The 21,353-nt window shown below is 45.9% G+C and overlaps 1 protein-coding gene across 1 annotated transcript in view; it reads left to right on the top strand.

Annotated features, from left to right (window-relative positions):
• Positions 1-20,624, top strand: part of TRMT11 (tRNA methyltransferase 11) — a 46,704-nt gene extending 26,080 nt beyond the window's left edge. Inside the window, 3 exon segments of the mRNA XM_075554593.1 lie at positions 569-689; positions 20,316-20,417; positions 20,420-20,624. Of these exon segments, the coding sequence (XP_075410708.1) occupies positions 569-689; positions 20,316-20,417; positions 20,420-20,449 (253 nt within the window). The 3' untranslated portion in view covers positions 20,450-20,624.
• Positions 20,625-21,353: the final 729 nt, after the last annotated feature.

The following is a 21,353-nucleotide window of genomic DNA, read 5'->3' as shown; positions in this document are numbered from 1 at the left end:
CTCTCCGGTTCAGAATTTGCAAAAAGTTCATTAGTAAAGATGCAATGAATAATTTTCCTACGCTATTTTGGAACTACACTGTGAAATTGATTGGCTCATTAAATTACTAAGTTAGTGATGTCCATTCATGTAAAATACTAAAAGGATAAAGTTGAAGAATTTAAAAGAGCATTTTTCTTCTTTTCGGCCAAACTCTGGCAACTTCATGTCAGAAATTTATCATCGTTCGTTTCACAAATAACCATTGAAATTATATTGGTTTTGTACTTTGAATTTAATTTATACATTTGTTACGGTTTCATAGGTTTTATTAAATTGTTACAGCTTTCTTAGTTATACTAGAGATAGAGCACTAAGAGCTTATATATAGTTTACACAAGCATTTTAATTAAAAAAATTTTGAGTCCATCTGGGACATTGGAGTTGTCTTTCCCCATTGAATGGGTACGTTACTGAGGTGCAGAGGCACCTGCAGCAGCCCCGGGTGTAGGAAGAAGCCCCACAGCCACTCTAGGGATCCCCAAGGTCATCGTTCTGTGCTCCTGACAGCCCCGTGCTCTCTCCTCAGATACACTGACGAGATGGTTCCCTGGCACCCCTGCCTGCAGCTCATTAGCAACTGTGAGCAGAAACTCTCCAGTCACACATCCAGGCGCCTGATAACCATGGAAAAGGTGAAGCAATTTGAGGTAAATAATACTAGTATTTTCAGGATAAATTCTGAGCGCTTCAGAGGTACATGTTCTGGTCGCCATGGTTTTCCTCTACTGAGGTTTAGGAATGTTGCCCTTCGTTTTGTTTTAAATCGTGGATGAATTCGGCTGACTCAGAAGTTAGAGAGCCTTATGATGCTTGGTTTGGAGTAGAACAGTGGCTCCCCACCTTCCTCATGCCGCGGCCCTTTCAGATAATTCCTCATGTGGTGCTGACCCCCCCAACCATAAAATTATTTTCGTTGCTACTTCATCACTGTAATTCTGCTACTGTTATGAATTGGGAGAGCCCTGTGAAAAGGTCGTTGGACCCATAGGTTGCGAACCACTGGGGTAGAGCATCGGAGTCGGACATAGAAGCTCATAGAAGACTAGGAGTAGACGCCAACCTGAACGTCTCAGACTTTGCTTGAGATCTTTTTGCTAGCTTGGTTAGAAAACAAAGTACTCTCAGCTAAATAGTTACTATTTAATTTTCAACCTTGAGGTGCTGTTTTTCTCTGAAAGCCGATCCTGTTTGCTTGCACACCCTACTGAACAGAAAATCTCACATTGTAAAGGAGAAAGTAACATCACCTCCGTTTGCTAGGACACTTGCGCTGGTTTCTCTCTCTCTGACACCCACCCACCCTCTGCACCCGATGGGCTCTTCTCTCCTTCGTCTTTATTACTGCCTCCAAGGGGGTGCGGGCAGTGTTGCTGCTGTGGGAGCCGTGAGCCGACCTCCCAGCGTTCCAGCGCCCGGAATGAGTACAGCTGCGCGGCTCCACGCAGGAATTAAGGATTTTTTCGTAGCAATGAAAATGATTATTTTGTGTAGTGCTTTAGGGAATTCTGACTGTAACCAGGCAAATGATAGTAAGATTCTGAATTAGAAACACAATGTCAATCTAAAGAAAATTGATGGAGTAATTGCATTTTTTGGTGTAACCTTATCATTATGTACCTGGCTTATTGTATTCACAGTCTCCTAAATGATCTCTCTGCTTCTGTTTTTCACATGTCTACTGCTTACCTTCAGGTAGGCCCTGGTTCAGAAATGTCTGACTTATATACAGCCTGTGGTTAACAAGCCCAACCTTGTGAAGCCAATTATTAAAATCTCCAAGAAAAGGCAGTGGTTCACTAAAAGTAGACACTACGTTGCAGTGCACATAAACATATTATTGTATTAACAATGTTTTAATGTATTTGGAAGTATTTTGTTAGCAAATAGAAAGGCACACTATCTACAAGACAAAAAATTGAATAATTGGCTTGAGATACAAATTATATCTAACTTTTCTGACTTATGTAAAAATTAGACTTAAAGATTTGGGAGCAGAACTTTTTAAATAATCTGAAGACTGCAGGTAAACACATCGCTTTAACATTCTATACACTGTATTGCTTCCTTTTTTATTTAATCATTTTATTGGGGAAGCAAACAACTATTATCACAATCCGTACATACATCCATTGGGTCAAGCACATTTGTACATTTGTTGCCATCATCATTCTCAAAACAATTGTTTTCTACTTAAGCCCTTGGTATCAGCTCTTCATTTTTCCCCTCTCCCTCCCCGCTCCCCCTCCTTCATTAACCCTTGATAATTTATAAATTATTATTATATTGGCATATCTTACCCACTCCCTTCACCCACTTTTCGGTTGTCCATCCCTCAGGGAGGAGGTTATATGTAGATACATGTAATAAGTTCTTCCTTTCCACCCCACCCTCCCACTACCTTCCCGGTATCACCACTCTCACCACTGGTCCTGAAGGGATCATCTGTCCTGGATTCCCTGTGTTTCCAGTTTCTACCTGTACCAGTGTAGATCCTCTGGTCTAGCCAGATTTGTAAGGTAGAATTGGGATCATGATAGTGGGTGGGGAGGAAGCATTTAGGAACTAGAGGAAAGTTGTATGTTTCATCATTGCTACACTGTACCCTGATTGTCTCATCTCCTCCCCACAACCCTTCTGTAAGGGGATGTCCAGTTGCCTACAGATGGGTCTTGGTTCCCCAATCTGCATTCCCCTCATTCACAATGATTTGATTTTTTGTTCTTTGATGCCTGATATCTGATCCCCTCGACATTTCATGATCACATAGGCTGGTCTGCTTCTTCCATGTGGACTTTGTTGCTTCTGAGCTAGATGGTCGCTTGTTTACATTCAAGCCTTTAAAACCCCAGGCTCTATATCTTTTGATAGCCGGGGACCAGCAGCTTTCTTCACCACATTTGGTTGTTCACCTGTTTTGTCTTCAGTGGTTGTGTTGGGAAGGTGAGCATCATAGAATGCCAATTTAATAGAACAAAGTATTCTTGCATTGAGGAAGTACTTGAGTGGAGGCCCAATGTCCTTCTGCTACCTTAATAATAAATCTATAAATATATGTATATAGATCTATTTCCCCATCCTCATATAAATATATTTGCATATGTACAAGTCTTTATCTAGACCTCTATAAATGCCCTTTGCCTCCCAGCTCTATTTCCCTTGTTTTTGTTTCCACAAATGAAGAGGAGCATAAAAGACAACGATCTGATGACATAGAATAGGTGAAGAAAAACAAAACAAAACGAGGGAGGTGCTGTCAGCATCCAAACAGATGAGCTTGAAAAAATGTTCCCAAGAATGGAATCACAGATGTGACAAATGTATTAAGTTTAATGGAGAGTACTTTTAAGATGATAAGATTGTTTTGTAAAACAAATTAGATACATAGCTTTTGGGGAGAAGATTCCGCTTGTCTTGAGGTGCCCCTCCTGCATGTAGGTTAGCTGTGAACACATGGACACATGCAGCCACGTTCGAAAGAAAGAGCAGAACTTCACGTTCAAGTAACAGCTATCTTCGAACAGGTCTCTGTACTCATTCTATTTGTGCTACAATTCTTCAGGATGTTCCTGAAATTTTGTCTAATATTTACCTTGAAAGGAACGTGTTACTCATATTAAGCAGTCATTTTGCTTCAGAGTAATCCCATTTTTTCCCTTCCAAATTTGATCGCGGAACCTTACCAGCGATGTCTGATAGATACAGACTCAGATATTCTGAGGGATTTTCAAATTTTTTGATACAGTGACAACCTTTTAAAATGCCATTTTGAAAGACCAACATTTACTTAAATATAGAGTAGAAACTTTGTAATCTCATTTCAGATTCGGTTGGTTAACAGATTCTCTCTGTTCCTGCTCACAAGCACACTGCCTGATGCCTGTCAGGTGGTGCACGCCCTCAGCTATTCAGTGGTCGCCGTTTGGTGACGTCGGTGCGTGCAGCACCTACCAGCTGACCCGTTTACCCAGAGTTAGCTGTATTTGTAGCCGAAATGATACATTCTGCTTGTATACGAAATTCTTTGTGGAAGAATTCCACTGTCTTTCAATTCTGTTTGTCCAGACACTTTTGGTATGCTATGTTCCTTGTATAATCTGATTAAACCTTGTTAAAACACTGAAATGTGCATGTGGAAATAAGGTTGTCATGTCTGGAAAATGAAGCTGAGTGCCTCAGAAAGGTGGGATACTCTGCGTTACTGAAAACGACTCGTGAGTGGGCAATGGGGGAGATTCGGATTAAAGACTGGGAAAAGGTTGTCACAGTCTAGGTTTCTCTACCCACAGTGCTTTGTGTCGTAGCTAGTGCTGCTGTAATAGACATAACACCAGTGCGTGGTTTTAAATAATTCCAACTAATTTTCCTACAGTGTGGAGGCTCCAAATTCAAGGGGGGCATCTCTCGGGCCAGCACCCCCCTGGGCCTGCGTTGGCTGTGAGGAAGGACCTGGTGTGTCTTCAGCCTCTAGTCGTTGGCTACTTGGTGATCATTCTGTGGTGTGGCGTCTTCCATCTCAGCTTCACCCGACGTGTTGTCCAGCCCGGCCCCTGCCAGCAGTTTGCTCGTCTTCTAACTGCTCCAGGGATGAGCTTTTCTGTTCCTAGAGGACAACGGAGGTGGCTCCCATGGCCTATTGCCTACTTGTAGAATATCAAGAGGCAGCTAGAGAGCTTCTCTTTGTTCTGTCTGACTCCCCTTCAGTCTAAGCCAATGGGCTTCCCGGTGTGGTAGTGGATCACATCAGGTCACGGGCTCAGTCTGGTTAACACAAGATTGTGTAGCCGACTCTTTGGTAAAAATTTGAGAACACATGCCCTGGATTTCTCTAAGAGCGTTCTCTAGCTTGTTTGTTATTATTTTGCACTGGTAGTTTTTACATGTGGTGTGTTGGGTTGCCTTCTGAAATAGCATGGGTGCCATGCGACAGCTGTGATGACGTGGCACATTGTTTCAGAGACTCAAAAAGGGATCTAGGATATTATTTAAGACTCTTTAATCATTAGTGAGATCACATTGCTAAGTCAGCTATTCCTATTTTCATGGAAAATGTGGAATAAATATGTATTTGCTTTCTGCTGAGTTTTATTTAAAAAGTATAATATGTATTCCCAGACTTATAATTTTTCTCCAAGAAAATCTGAGACTTAGACGAAGAGATGAGGAGATGACCTGAGAATGCTTTTTGAGAATTTTCTTCTGACGTAAAAATGAGAAATAAGGACACTGAGATATTTTAAAAACTATAAAAGGCAGTGTTTGTTTGGTTTGACTGCCTTTGATCATTTTACTTTTGCTGTTTCAAATTGAAATAAGGAGAAGCCTAATGCTTCATTAATTAAAAAAAAAATTGGGTTCTTTACTGAACCCAAATACCAAAATGTCCCATTTCACTGGGAGTTAATACAGATATCGTATCATTCCATAGTTCACGCACATCAAGCAGTGGTGCACAGTTACTACCAGGATCAGTTTCAACACATTCTTCACTTTCTGAACTCCCCCTCCACCACCACTGTACCCCGTAACACATTTTTTGAAATGATCTTCAAATTCAATCGGTTAGTTTTAACAAGTATAGAGTTTCTAATGGTGAAAAATAGGAGGTTGTCATTTTAAATTATTCATGTTTGGTTTTCAATTAATTACTTCATTTCTCCTTTTTGTTTGTATGGAGAGAAGTGTATGTAATTGCAGCAAGATCCCGTGGTTTATAAAACAGGCGATGACATACAATTGTCAAACAGTTCTCATAAGCAGCTAACAGATGATACTCCGGCTTGGGAAGCGTTGCTGATTTTGGCAACAGGAGGCTGTGCATTTTAGACTTTTACATGTTTGTGCACCCTGCCTTCTCACTTTTGATTTCTCGCTTGTTGGGTTTCACTTCAGTATCATGTTTCTCCCACTTGTTAGGTTATAAAATGTCTTCTCCCTATAATTTTATGCATATGTAAGTTAGAAATGCAGATATTGTCCAAAATTATGGGTATTTTCTTACAATTTTATTGCTCTACATCTTTGGGGATAGCATTTAGACATGGTTGTTGAGAAATTTGATATTGATGTTAAAGTTAGGAGGCTGTCTGATTAAAAGGCCATCTTGAGATTCATTATTCCTGTGTATATATTCTGCAACTAAATAAATAAGAACTATTGCTTTTATGCCCTATCATTTCTAAAACTTTTAAATCCATTGAGCCTTATTATTTCCCCCATTTTAGAGGTAAGAATGTGGCTTGGGCCTGCTGAAGTTGACTTGGACGTTACTAATGGTCAGAGTGGAGACCAGAACCTCAAATTCTGCCTTTTTTGTTGCAGTGGTTCTCAACCTGTCTGACGGCTGTTGCATGGCCACCACCTTGGGGCCCTGATCCTTCTTCTTCTTCTATCGTTTTATTAGGAGCTCCTATAACTCTTACACAATCCATGCATACATCAGTTGTGTCAAGCACATTTTTACATTCATTGCCCTCATCATTCTCAAAACATTTGCTCTCCACCTAAAGCCCCAGGCATCAGCTCCTCATTTTTTCCCTTCCCTCCCCGCTTCCCCCTTCCTCATGAGCCCTTGATAATTTATAGATTATTATTTTGTCATATCTTGCCCTGTCCGACGTCTCCCTTCACCCACTGTTCTGTTGTCCATCCCCCAGGGAGGAGGTTATATGTAGATCCTTGTAATCGGTTCCCCCTTTCCAATCCACCCTCCTTGCAACCTTCCGGCATCACCACTTACACCACTGGTCCTGAAGGGATCACCTGCCCTGGATTCCCTGTGTTTCCAGTTCCTATCTGCACCAGTGTGCATCCTCTGGTCTAGCCAGATTTTTAAGGTAAAATTGGGATCATGATCATGGGGGAGGAGGAAGCATTTAGGAACTAGAGGAAAGTTCTATGTTTCATCGTTGCTACATCGCCCCCTGACTGGCTCGTGTTCTCCCTGAGACTCTTCTGTAAGGGATGCCTGGCGACCTACAAATGGGCTTAGGGTCTCCACTCCGCAACCCCCCTCTCATTCACTATGATATGATTTTTTGTTCTGATGATGCCTGATCCCTGATCCCTTTGATACCTCGTGATCGCACAGGCTGGTGTGCTTCTTCCATGTGGGCTTTGTTGCTTCTGAGCTAGATGGCTGCTTGTTTACCTTCATGCTTTTAAGACCCCAGTCATTATATCTTTTGTTAGCCGGGCACCATCAGCTTTCTTCACCACATTTGCTTATTCACCCATTTTGTCTTCAGTGATTGTGTCAGGAAGGTGAGCATCATAGAATGCCAGTTTAATAGAGGAAAGTATTCTGGCATTGAGGGAGTACTTGAGTGGAGGCCCAATGTCCATCTGCTACCTTATACTAAACCTATCAATATATGCCTGTAGATCTATTTCCCCATCCTCATATCTAAATATATTTACATATGTACATGGCTTTATTTAGACCTCTATAAATGCCCTTTGCCTCCTAGTTCTTTCCTCTATTTCCTTTGACTTTCCTCCTGTCCCACTATCATGCTCAGTCTTCATTTGGGTTTCAGTAATTCCTCTTGGTTACATTACCCTTGGTCATGCCCTACCAGGCCTCCTACCTCTACCTCACCACCGAATTGGATCACTTGTTGTTCCTTTGTCCCTGGGTTTATTAACACCACTTCCTTTCCCCCCCTTTCCCCTCCCCCATGTCCACCCAGAACTGTCAGTCCTGTTGTTTTCTCTTCCAGATTGTTCATCCAGTCTATCTTATTTAGACAGACCTGAGGAGATAATAACATGCACAAAAACAAGACAGAGCAGAATCAAGCAACAATATACAACAAAACAACAACAACAAACCAATGACAAAAAACAAAATACAACACAACAAGAAAGAAAAGCTTGTAGTTAGTTCAAGAACTGTTTGTTGGCCTTTAGGAATGTTTTCCAGTCCAGTCTGTTGGGGCACCAAGCCCTGGCCCCAAAGTTCACCTTCGGCATTCCTTGGGGACCTCACTGCTCTGTTCCCTTGCTGTACTGTTGCACCCCCTTAGTGCTTTGCCTTGGTGTGGCAGGATCAGATTGGGCGCAATTCCCACACTGTGTCTCCGGTGTTGTCCCTGTAGGGCTATGGGTCAGTGAGGGAAGTCGTGTCTCATAGTGGGTCCGGCCATGTGATCCTTCTTGTCAGCACCGTTGCCCCAAGAGCCTGCTCACCCCCCATCTTTTCCAGTACCACGTTTGCCTTTGGGCGGCATCTTTGAAATTGCATCTCGAGAGAGAACCTTTTTCAAAATTATTTACGTAGCAATTGAGATGGGAAGCAAGTTTGCATTATACATTTTGTTTGTACTTAACAGTGTTTGAGAAAGTCGCCAAGAAGCCTCTGGTGCTGCGTCTCATGGTGGGTCAATCTGGTTGTAAGCTGTCAATTAGGTGAGCGTGGCTGGTGTCTGATGGGAAAGAAGCATCAACGTCAGCATCTCTCCTAGGTCCATTGGAATGAGGCATGGGCCCAGCATGCCTCTCCCTCTAACCTCTACTGATTCTGACACCAGCCCGCTCTTCCAAGTCACTGTACGTTTGTGCTGAGTTCCGTAATCCATTAGCATGGCCAAACAGAACTCACAGAGCATACGCGCCAATATGGGGTTTGTTAGGAAAGTTTGTTAGATGCCGCTCCTTTGCTTCCGTCAGTAGTGACCGTGTGTGCAACCGAAGGAAACCCCTGGCCGGGCCTGTGCCGCCCCATCATCACGACTCTGTTAATGTTAGACCCGTGACGTGACGGCAGCCACTGTTGTCAGTCCATCTCATTGAAGGCTTGCTGGTTTTCCCAGACCCTCCTCCAAGTTTGATGTTCTTTTCCAGAGAGGGGTCTCTCCTGATAACACGTCCCAAGTGTATGAGATAAAGTCTCCTCATTCCCGTTTCTAAGGCATATCTTGACTTCATTTCTCCCAAGACAGATGTGCTTGTTCTCTGGCAAGCCTTCGGACTTGCAGTATTCGGTCCCAGCACCTTCGCTCAGATGCCTCAGCTCTCCGGGCTTTCTTGCCCATTGCTCGTCTCTCACTTGCAGACCAGGCCATTCGAAATACCTCGGCTCCGCTAAGGCACACCATAGTCCTCCAAGTGATGTCTTTGCTCTGTAACACTTTACAGAAGTCTTGTGCTACAGATGCGCCCAATACAATACGCTATTTGATTTCTTGGCTATTAATTACTTCTAGGGGTGCTAATTGTGTATCCAAATAAAATGAAATCCCTGAGAACTTTAATCCTCTCTCCCTTTTCCATGATGTGTTCAGTTGTGATGTCTTGTTTTTTAAAGGGAAAGTGACAGGTTATAATTCAGCATGGGGGCCACTTACGATACAGTTCTTTGTTGCTGACAGATCCTCCTCTCTTCGTACTCTGTCTGGAAACCACACGGTCTGTTGACCTCTGCCAATAAATACCCCCAAACACTCCACGTTACCAGTAGCCTCGGCCAGAAGCTCGCAGACAAACCTAGCTCTGCAGACATGCACCCAGGAGGGAGCGCACTCTGCTGGCAAGGCTCCTGCCCAGAGGCCTCGCCATCTCGCTGTGCCAGCCAGCAATCCCACCCCTCTGGCTTGCGCCCTTGGTGCTGCAGCCTCTGCTGCTTGTACTCCCCCTCAGGGAACCTAGACAGCTCGGCATGACTGGAAGGCTGTGTACTTGTGGGTAAATGGCTGGCGAGAGACCAAGTGTATTTAAAGGATGCATACTGTTGTTGGGACTCTCTCTTCCTGAGAGTGAGAGTGTGTGGGGGCTCGCGGGTGGCTTATTGATCCTTTGCTGCCTAAGAGAGTAAGCGAGAGCCTACTCAGTTTTAATGAAGATTAGAAATAAGAACTCATATAGTCATTCCATCGTTGTGTGATGTTATTGACTCTGTATGTTAGTAGTTGAGGTTAAGCTTTGAGTTTCATAAAGTTGCAGACTGTAGTACAGGCGAGGTAGAAAGTGTTCATAGTTCTGTATCGTGATCGCTGAGTGTGCACAGTGCTGGTGTAACAGCTAGAGAGAAGTGGTGTGGGGAGGGTCGGACGCCAGCGTTCCGTGGCTCATTTTCACTTAGGTGTCAGAACTTTAGACAGGGAGATTTACGCACGCACACATACATAACTTCCGTAGACTTTAGGTAATTAATTCCCTTGTTCACACATGGTCGTGGGTCAATGCTGACTCAGGAATCCTGAAGGGCAAGGCAGAACTGCCCCTGTGAGTTTCCTAGACTAAGTCTTTCCAAGAATAAACGCCCCCTGTACTCTTGCTGTCTAATGATTTTATCTTAGGTACTGAGTCTAAGTAAAGACCTCATTGAGGGATGAGGATTTTCAGCCTTGCCTTGTTTCCATTCAGAGTAACGTTTGGGGTGAGTCTGCAGGCTCGTGCACTGCCAAACTTCTGACCTGCTTGTCCTTGGGGTGGAAATGGTGTTTATAGTTGTCGGACTTTAACACAGGCGTTTCTATAGCTACTGTCCAGTACCAGATGTCGAACAGTGGGAAGCTTTGATAAGGGGAGCAAGATTTTTTAAACAAAAGCCGGACGTGGGCAATTACCCTGCAGCTGAACTGAGGCCCATTATATTCAGCACTGCCATTTACATTTCATATCACTCGCTGCTAATTACCAGAAAGAAAATCCACCCGCTGGGTTTCTCTGCCATCTCTGTGCCTCCCCTCTCGCACTTCATCTGAGACTGTGGAGCGGAGCTGGTCTGCTCCGTGACCCCGGAGTCCTTCCCGGCCAAGGGCGGCGGCGTTGCTGGCGATGGTGGGGTGCTCGTGTCCTAGAGGACCGCTCACTCGGGAGCCATTTGTAGTTCAGTCGCGTGTTGGCATGAAATCACTGTCGTGTATACACGGCTGTCGCTCTGAGCATACAAATAACCTCAGGTCAATCTGAACGAGGTAAAAGAAACCCTTATGTCATTATCAGGAACCGGCAGGGAGGAGAAAGACAAGTTGACCTGACCCATGATGGAAGTGGAAGCCAAGCGGATTTCTGCTGAAGGCTTGTTCTCTGAAATGACGCCTTTCCTTACTCGTAAAGGACTGTCATTTTGTATTTTAATGCTCGGTCCGGATGTCCCATTGCTGAAGTTTGGGCAGCATAAGGCCACACGGCGAGAGCATTGTGGCTTTACCAGATGGTGGCGAGGAGCGGCGTGCCCACTGAGGCTGCGGGCAGTCTCTGCCCGGTGACTGCATTGGGCTCTGTTTCAGTCCACTGCTGCACTTGTCCGAACTTGAGGGCAAGTGTACTTTGAACCTTCTGCTATGAGAAATGAAAGCTATAGCCTGGACCATTTTGATCTTTTTCTACTTCCCCCGGCCTGTTCAGGGATCCCGTCAGGGGAAAGCCAGGACTTTCTGCGCTCTGTGTGTGTTCGGGGTCTTTGAGGCCAGGTACTGGACAAGTGGTTGCACGAATATTGCAGCACAAGAAGCTGTGACTACGTGTGACCTGTAAACGATGCCCCGTGGAGACAGCTCCATGAGCAATGACCTGAGGAGAAGGCGCCTGGGGTGACAGATGCGGGTCCGCGGGTCCGCTTCAGAAGCCGGTGGCAGTCGGTGGTCCAGGTGGCTCGAAGTGTGGACGGTTATCAGCGGTGCCAGTCAGGCAACCGCGAGGAGGCGCTCACGGAATGACGGTGGATCGCAGGTTGTAAAGCAGGTTGTAATTGCAGGCAGTGGAGGAGATTGTGGAGGTGAAGTTCTGGGCAGGTGAATGATTGTGAAGCCGCCAAGGAGGAGACAGGAATTGAGTCTGGCTTTCAGAAAGGCACCGTGGGCTCACCGAGTGGGTTAGGGATGTTCCTGGATTCTGTTATCCGCCCCCAGACGGAACCACAGGGAAGAGTAGCTCTCTTGGCTGATGGCAGTAGTCCCTGACCTGACTTCCCTCCGCCTGCATTTGTTCTCGCCGTGCCATTTCTTAGCCTGTAACCAGAATCTCTTCCAAATATAGACAGTGAAACTCCCCTGCTCAAAACTCAGGTGACTGTGTGTGCCGTTTAGGATGTTGAGGCCTAAGATTCTTGACGTCGTCACCAAGGCCCCGGCCTGGCTGGCCAGTCTCATGGTGTGCCACCTTCCTTTTGGCTCACCAGGCCGTCGCACACTGGCGTGTGGCTTGTTCCCAGGATGTCCTTAACACTTTCCAGTCCCCGGGCTTCCTCCGACAGTTTCCTCTCCCTCGACTGTTCCTCTCTGCCCTGTGTCTCGGATAAAGTTCTTTCTTTTTTAAAAATCGTTTTATTAGGGGTTCATACAACTCTTATCACAATCCATACATGCATCAATTGTGTAATGCACATTTGTACATTCATTGGCCTCAGCATTCTCGAAACATTTGTTCTCCACTTAAGCCCCTGGCATCAGGGCCTCATTTTCCCTCCCTCCCCGCGCACACAGTGTACTCACAGTGAGTAAAGTCCCTCATTAGCGTGGCACACTTCAGACGTCAGGGGTACAAGCGCCCTGCATTCCCATTCTGTTCTTTATTCTGCTTGTTTTTCATGGAAAGTAAATCAAAAAAGCAGATGACTGTGGCAACATTGTAATATTTTCTCTGTAGTTGTTTAGGGAGTAGATGATAAAAAGGATGGCAGATATCGTAGAAAAGACACCGATCTAAAAAGGACAGTTTTACCGAAGTGGGGCCCTCAGTCTAGAATCTTGAGTTCCCTTCCAATCTGAGCAGTTTCGGAGGCTTCTTAAGAAAGATACATGTGTGTGTGTAGATGCCTAGAGATATATTTCTTTGAGAAAAGATGCGTATGTGCAAGTATACACACATACTCACTCGTCTTTCTCAAAGACGTGTGTGTCACAATAGCCCAAGATGTCAAAATTAGTTCCATTCAATTGTCAATTTCAAATATTACTACAGAACATAGTTTTACTTCTTGTGAATTTGTTCTCTTTCAGATGAAAATGATATACTCAAGTATGGAGTGCCTTTTGGGGGGTTTCCTTTGCTGCTCTGGTTTTAGGCGGGCTATGTGTCGGTCTGCTGGCCAGAGCCCGCAGGTTGAACCCTACCAGTAGCTCCGTCGGAGAGGGCTGAGGCTTTGGGTTTGCGTGCAGTTAGCTACCCGCAGGGGCAGCTTGCTGCCTTAGGGAGCGGCATGGCTCTACGAGTCAGAGTCAGTCTACTCCATCGAACTTGAGTTTGGCTAGTCAGTTAATAGTAAAACAATTAAGGATGATTTGGCTGAAGTTCCTATGTTTCCAGGATTCTTTTTCAAAATAATAACTTGCAATGTAGGTTGGGGGCAGTTATCAATGATCTCTGAATCATCAAGGTATGATGATTCATTCCCACGTTATTCTTTCAAAATATGAAACGGCGTGACTGTGCCATGAATACACGAAGGGACAAGGTGAAAACTACCCAGGTCACGTGGGGCCCGTGACCATCTGCATGTTTACAGCGACGGGGATTCGCAAACTGCCAGGGCGGCTGGCGCGAGTTTCAAAGTCCTGTGAGGATGTCTCTGCTGTGGCCAGCAGAGGGCAGGGCACGCACAAAAGCGCACTGCCAGCCCTTAGGCTCGCTTTGGTTTCCTTGGCAAGGGTGTTAAATTCCTCCAGTGGTTTATGTTTAGAATTAGCGTACTGATAGGACAGGAAATTGGTTGGGTGGGACAGTGGTTAACAGGGCTCTGTCTCAAAGTTTCGATCTGAAATATGTGCTACCATAATGTGCTATTCAGCGAGGCAAGTCTTGTAGATGTCCAGCTCCGTTTTGTCAGACCCACTAACCCACCGCATGGGAAATGGACTCGTTAGCTGCTGCTTTGATGTAATTTCTCCTAAGAGAGAAAAGCGTAATGGGAAAAACATGAACTTGGAAGTCTGATCTCTACCACAGCTCAGACAGTGCTGCCTGTTAACGAGCGCCATCCCTTTGGCAGATTAAGCGCCTTCAGCCTCAGTTTCTCTAGGTAAAAGAGGTCAAATAATAATGGGTGTGTGTCAAGAAAGTGGCAGATTTGAACTTGTACATTATAGTTTTAGAAAGTGGTTGAGGCCTGTTTGTTAGCTCCACAGAGGCCCTGGGCGGTGCGGACAGGCTGGTCCTTGGCTCCTCAGGCTGGTGGTTTCAGTCCATTCGCAGGTGCCTCCAAAGAAAGGCCTGGAAATCTCTGAGAGGTCACAGCCAGGAAAGCACTGCGGGCTGCATGTCTCCTGGCCACCACGTGCGGTTGCCATGGGCTGGAATTGAACTCCATGGCAAGTGCTTCTCATGGTGTGGGCTCCGTGGAAAGGCTTTCCATGTCTCGACCCTCTTGGGCGCAGGCCACCGGGCCTTTGTTCCAAGGCACCTCTAGCTGGACTCACCCCATCACTCTTTGGGCTAGGAGCTGAGCGCACACTGTTCCTCTCAGGGGCTCCTGTTTCTCGTCTTATTTTTAACCACGGACCATCTCGTAAGATTAAGGGGCAGGTCTGAAAGCTCTGTATGTCCATTATAGACCGGAGGTTCCCATGCTTATTTAACTCACTGGCCCCCTTTACAGAAAAGCAATTACTTTGTGTCCCCCTGGCAATGATAAACTTTTATACTGTAGCCTGGAATCCAGGGTCAAGTGTAGATCCCTGTATCCTTTCAGCCACACAACCCCATTCCCCACAGTGGGGTGATATAACCCACTTCGAAAACACCGATGTAGACATTTTTCTACAGGCAATTTTAACTGGTAATAGCAATGCTATTAATTGGTGCACAGTGTAATCAGCAGCCTCGAGATAACAGTGGACCCAGTTCCTGTTACTGTAGCCAGGCTCTATACCTAGAGAGCGGTGCCTGAAATTTGGGAAAGGTCTCTTTCTGATCTTTCACCATTCAGTTTATTCCTTGGTGTTTCATAACTGTGTGTTGTTTTTCACCAAGTATTTCATGCTCACTAAAAATGGACAGATCTCAGGTTTTATGATCTATAGATGTTATCCTGACTAACAGTGGTCGGTGGATTGGGAAATTTTAGAGAAGTAAGAATTCACACACGAGGACAAGGGGGAGGGAAGGTCGGACTGCTTGAGGACACTCTTCCCCTTTTAAGTAAACACTTTGGCCTTTGTGATCCTGAATTGGGAGAAGAAGAAAAAAACCCACAAACGGGAGATATCCTTGAGTTGAGATGGGTGGGAATGTGAACAGAGAAGAGACATGAAAAGGTGGTGACAAATATGTCAAGTTGAATATCATCATCTCAAGTGTTGGCCCTGGTAAACCGAACTCTCGATAGGATGAAAGAGCCAGAGAGAGGGCGACCTTGAGGTTGCCGCCCCTCTGGCAGGGAAGCTGTGCAAATGCTGCGTGCTGCCAGCACTATGGTGTATTTCAGGTGGACCAGGGTCTGTTTTAAACGTACAATGGTCAGAGGTGCCCGGCCTTTATATCTCATGCTGTGCGTTTAGTGATGTGTGCTAGAACAAGACAGTAAACCACGGGAGACATTTTATGTCTTTTCCACATAAAAATGGTCGCCCACCCCCCATGAGAACTCCCCGCTGGAGCAGCCTTCTGAGAAAGAATGTGCGTTCCTGGGCAGAGTGTGGCTGCACAACGAGCCTGGGGATTGTGAGGATGGCCCTGTTCACTGGGTGTGCACAGTCCTGTAGCAACGAGTGTTCCAGCACATTCCAGCCTTCACCTGACTCTCCAGTACCACGTGGAAGTCAAAGAAAAGAGCTTGGTTAGTGGGTTTCCTTCGGTGGTTGCGTTTCTGAGGTTTGGACGCCCCAGTGTTTCCGGGAGGGTGTAGCTCTTTTCCTCTGAACACCCTGTCTATTAAGGGCCCATTGCATTTTCACTTTGTTCTGAATTGTTCGATGAAGAACGCCATCCGTAGGTAGTGCATATTTTCTTGAAAAGTGATCATTAACATAGATTTTAAGCATCGCTTTTAGGTGTCCCAGGCTTCTCTCATTCATTCCCGATTTCCGGCTCTGCTCTTTACAGTCTCTTGTCCTGTGTCGTGAGTCGCTTGCCCTATTGATAGCCTCCAGTGAAAGACAGGCTATGGGGGATCTCTGTTGTTTTCTTCTTGTGAGGCGCCCTGGAGTCAGCTCTAACGCGGAGTGACCCTGTGTAAACAGAAGGAACGGCCATCCCCTGCACCAGCCCCCCGGGTCTCTGAGCCAGTGCGCAGCCACTGTGTCAGTCCATCTTGCCGAAGACCTGCCTCTGCACCTCCTGGCCTCTCCACTTGACCAAGCATGACATCCTTTTCCAGGGTCTGACCTCCTGATAACATGTCCAGAGTATATGGGACCAAGTCTGGCATCCTTGTCTCTCGGAAGCATTCTGTTTGTGCTTCTTCAAGGCAGATGCATTTTTTGAGATTCATCACCAACACCAGAATTGGAAGGCACCACTTCTTTGATCTTCCTTATTTAGTGTCCGACTTCCACATGCGTCTGTGGCGAGGGAAGACACCATGGCCTGGGTCAGGCACACTGAGTCCTCCAAGTGACATCCTTGCTTCTCAATCCCTAAAGAGGCCTTGTGCAGCAGATTGACAGACCGAAAGCCTTTTCATCTCTTTTGCAAATTTGTCTTTGGATCTCTTGACTGCTGCTTCCGTGAACGTTGATGGTGGCTGCAAGCCTGACAAAATCTGTGACAACTTAAACGTTTGCTCTCTTTACCCTCATGTTACCTGTGGGTCCTGTTCGAGGATTTGGGTCTTCTTGACAATGAGCTGTAATCTGTACTGAAGACTGCAGTCTTTGATCTTCGTTAGCGAGTGCTTCAAGTCCTCATTTTCAGCAAGCAAGGTGTGTCGTCTGTATATCACAGACTGTTAATAAACCTTCTTCCAGTCCTGATGCCAGATTCTTCGTATATAATCCAGCTTCTCTTCTAGATCCAATTATGCTTCCTCCTGCCTGGTGCCTAATGGCATATCCTCACCTATCGCGACAACTCTGCCATCTAAGATGGCACGCTGGAGTCACCTGTCTGCCCCACGCATCGTCCTTGCTACTCCAGCTCCGATACAGTCAAGATTCCAGGAAGGGGTCCTCAGCACAATGGGTCGCCATGGTCTTGCATGGTGTAGAGCCACAGGGAAAATAGAGGACAGGAGGGTGGAGCTGGGAAGGACTTTATTGCCCAGAGGTGTTCTCATCCCTCCTGTACAGGTGAGGGATGGGGGAGATGCCATCCAGCAACGAGTCATTGAGTCTGACTCCTGAATATGAAGGGGAAAGCCTCAGACTTGGACAGTTTTGCATTTTAATCAGTTGAGTTTGGTCAAAATATGGAGAATGGGGTGGAAAGCGAACCACTGAAGATAGGAGAACAGGACAGTTTAGAGGGTGGGAGATGAGAAAGGTCTAAATGACATTCATAGAGTTAGGGGCAGAGGAGGATGCTGAGATATAGACGCTGAGGATGATGATGTAGATACTGAGGATGTAGACGCTCTAAGAGTTGGTGACTGAACACATGCGAGAGGAGGAGAGAGGGGTTAGAACCGGGTTTCTGTTTGGGATGACAGCAGAGAATGATGTAAAGAGCTGTAAAGGGAATTAAGGGAACAGGCCAGGGGACAACATCTGGACATCAGTTTAAAATCTAACCCAGAGAAGACATTTCTGCCAGGATTTAGTGAACATAGTTCAGGAAGCGGACAGCCTTCTCTGATTATCTTATTTGACAAAAGGACAGAGTCAGACTATGTGGAGGGATGGTAGCATATCCCTTCCTTTCATATGGCTTTTCAGTCAGGCTCTCAAGAAATGTTCAAATGAGCACATCAAGGTCCAGTCTGGGAATTGGTGTGCGCTGTGTTGCTGCTGCCCGAGTTCAGGGCTGAGACGTGAATCGACTGCACTCCCAGGGGGACTGCGTGCCTCTCTGTCCTCCTGCTAGGAACAGCTTGCATCATTGAAATGCACCCTCTGGAGGACTAGAAACACCATTGTACTGCTCCTCTAGCTTGCTCCTTTCTTGGTAGGCTGCCCTGCTCTCCAGACCTGGTTACTCCCAGAGTGCACATCCTCCTTGCACTGGGGAAAGGCAGTTAGTTCTGAAGTCAGCCTTCGTGCTGGCCTGTCATCGTGAGTGCAGCCTCTGGGGTCAAACGGTTCTTGTTACTGTCAGGGCTGCCGGTCCACGCTCTCAGCCACCTCCATCCAACAGAACGGAGCACTGCGCAGCCCCGCGCCGCCTCAGAGTCAGTGCCCTATTGGTGCTCATTGTTGCAGCTTCCTTCTGTGCCAGTTCATAGCCAAGGCGTGGGCTTTTTCTCAAGCCCTCACACCTAACCAAGCATGAAAGCTTTTTCCAGGACCTGGTCCTTCCTGATAACATGCCACTTGAGAAGTCTCACTATCGCTGCTCTTAAGGAGCATTCGACTGTATTTCTTCCAAGACAGAGTTGTTCATCCAGGGCAGAGCAGGGCACACGTTGCCCCTTCTGTGGCTCAAGTGCGTCCATTCCTCTTCAGGCCCTCGTTCATTGCCCAGCTCGGGCGTGCATGTGAGGGTGCCCCTCAGCCCTCAGCCCTCAGCGTGACAGCTCTGCTTTTCACTGCTCTCAGGTCTGCAGAAAGTGTGTCCCCGCTTGATTTCTGACGGCTGTCTCTTAACAGTGTCGACTGTGGATCCAAGTTAAAATGAAATCCTTGAACATTTCGATCATTTCTGTGTCTGTCATGATGCTGTTTATTAGTCCACTTTTGAGAAACTTTGTTTTCTTTGCCTTGAGTGTAAATCCTAGCTGTGCTACCCACTAGCCCTGTTGTTTTTAGCCTGAACTTTCAGATATGTGCTGTCTGTGAAAGGATGATAACAGTGTACCTTGGCCTGTCAAAAATGTCAAGTAAATACTACCTTTACTTTGCTATTTTTTCAATGGTTTACCTAGAAGCTAACTAGGAAAAAAAGCCCTGTATCTCTGGGGATTGTGAGATGTTGCAAGCATTGTGTTATTAGTGAACATTGGCTACTGGACATGCAGGAATTTGGGACTACAATAATCATATTACCATAAAATTGAAGTCACCTCCTACTTATTTTTTGTGCACTAGGAAGTCTGTGAAATAATTTAAAATATTTTTTGTTGTATTTGTGAATTTTTATAGTACGTAGCAAAAGAGTTTTTGAATAAACAACTGAGCAACATACTTTTATCTTGGTTAAGCTTGAGTTTATTTATGGTAGATAGGAGGGAAGAACGAAGGTAAATCATTTCACACCAGAATCACCAAAAACACTTTGAGGATTCATCTGGACCAAACATTGGTAGTGTCATGGAAGCATTGGGCTGTGATCCACAAGTTCAGCAGTTCGAAACCACCAGCCGCACTGCAGGAGAAAGACTGGACTGTGTAATCCTGTAAACAGTTAAAGTCTTGGAAGCCCACAGGGGGTCACTGTGAGTCAGCATTGGCTCCATGGCCGTGAGTAATCGTTTGATACAGAAGTCACGATGAAAAGTTGGATGTCATCGCTTCTCATGGATTTTCCTTACCTGTTTCCAAAATCACTTTCATCCTTGTGTAATCGAACATGATTTTCCAGTCGTGCCAAGAACGAGATTTTATTTCTAATGAGATTTTCCTTGTCATATTTTGGGAAAGTTAGTGATACTGTGTGCAAAGCCGATGGTGCGGCGTTTCCTGCCTGTCTTCCTTGTCCCCCGTGTTCTAAGCCTAAGAGCATTGGCAGAGTCTCCACACCGGACGGACAGCTGCAGGGTCCAGTGTCAAAGTGAGGACCAGCCCTGGCTTTGCCTGCATTGGGAGATCACTTGTTTAACCCACATCTTCATCAACTGTGCTTACAGATGGCTCAGGCATCATTTACGTTCTTGTGAATGTGAACATGTCCCCAAATAGTTGTTCTCATCTGGACGGCATCACGCAAATGCATGGTGGTGTTGGTTTGCACTTCTTCCTCGGCAGGGGAAGCTTCCTCCTTCTTAGCACCGTAGCGGTGGGGCTTGTGCAAACTTGGGGTCCGGAAGAGCGAGTATGGTTAGAGGGGGTTTGCTTGCGGTAAGCTCCTTGCCGGAGGCGAGCCCTGGGTTTGTTTTCTCCAGAAGAGTTTGCTCCACGATTGCAGGGGAGTGAAGGTGCAGGTAACTGGGTGCCTGCGTGTGGTCCAGGTGTAGACATGCGGATTTTTCTACCCCACGCAAATACACACCAGAAAATGAGAGCTTGTGATTCTAGCAAATGGCTGCTGTGGTCGCAAGCTAAGGAAGCAGACATCTTTACTCTCTCTCTTTTCCAACCCCACAGAACCGGGACCAGTATTCCCACCTGCTGAGTGACCAGACCCTGCCATACCACGGTCACAATTCCTTTCGGGAGAAATACTTCAGTGGGGTAACAAAGAGAATTATGCCAAGGAAGAAAAGTCCAACCAGGAGTGAACATTAAGATTTTGACAATGAAGAAAATGTAAAGATTCCACTGGGGGGGTGGGGCGCGGAATGACCTTTCTGGATTCGAACTTCCATCCCGAAAACATGTACTTTGAAAATTTATTTCACATTGGAAAGCAACAACAAAACTACTAAGTAAATTGAGCAATCCTTTACAATGTCACTTTGTTTTATAGAATCTTTTTTCTGTATGTGGTTGTTTGAACTTAATTTATATTTGTACTTTCAAGTATTGATGAAAACAGACTCAGCACAGTTATATTTCCTTACCCCGAATTTACAAAGGGGGCGTTCTTATTGTTGGTTTTTCAAACGCTCCTCTGTTGGGCGTGGTGGAGGCGGTGCGCGGCAGTCGAGCATTCATGCATTAGGTAGATTTGTTTAATTTGGGTTTCGATCGTCCTTGATTTACCCCGCCACTAATCAAGCGTGCTGAGAACTCTTCAAGCCGTGCGGCACCCAGTGTGTCTGAGGGGGGACGAGCTGGAGTTGAGGTTAGTCACAGCCGCGAGCTGGGGCGGAGAGAAACGGAGGCCCTGACAAGTGAAAAGAGGCCCGGCTTGGGGAGGCCTGTCTACATCTGAGGCTCATAGGTTCCTGGGATTTGCTCTCGCATTCCACAACCTAGACGGTCCGTCAAGTTAACTGCCCACAAGTTTTGGTTTAGCAAGTCGCTGACTGTGAAGGCAGCAGCAACAAGGACAGTAATCCTCGATGGCTCTCTAATGGTATGAAGTCTAATCAGTGCACTCTGAAATAGAAGCTCTATTTTCCGGCAGGAGAGACTTGCTGAGCCCACATTGTGTCCATCGTGCAAATAGCTCATTTGAAAACTCGACGTTCATTAATTCAGGGTGCTAATAGCCTTCTGCCTTCAGTGGTCCCGCGGACC

This window comes from Tenrec ecaudatus, chromosome 7, assembly GCF_050624435.1.
Source record: "Tenrec ecaudatus isolate mTenEca1 chromosome 7, mTenEca1.hap1, whole genome shotgun sequence".
In the NCBI taxonomy this organism is placed as follows: domain Eukaryota; kingdom Metazoa; phylum Chordata; class Mammalia; order Afrosoricida; family Tenrecidae; genus Tenrec; species Tenrec ecaudatus.
Note: the sequence above shows the minus strand (reverse complement) of the source record. Positions and strands in the feature narration are given on the sequence as shown.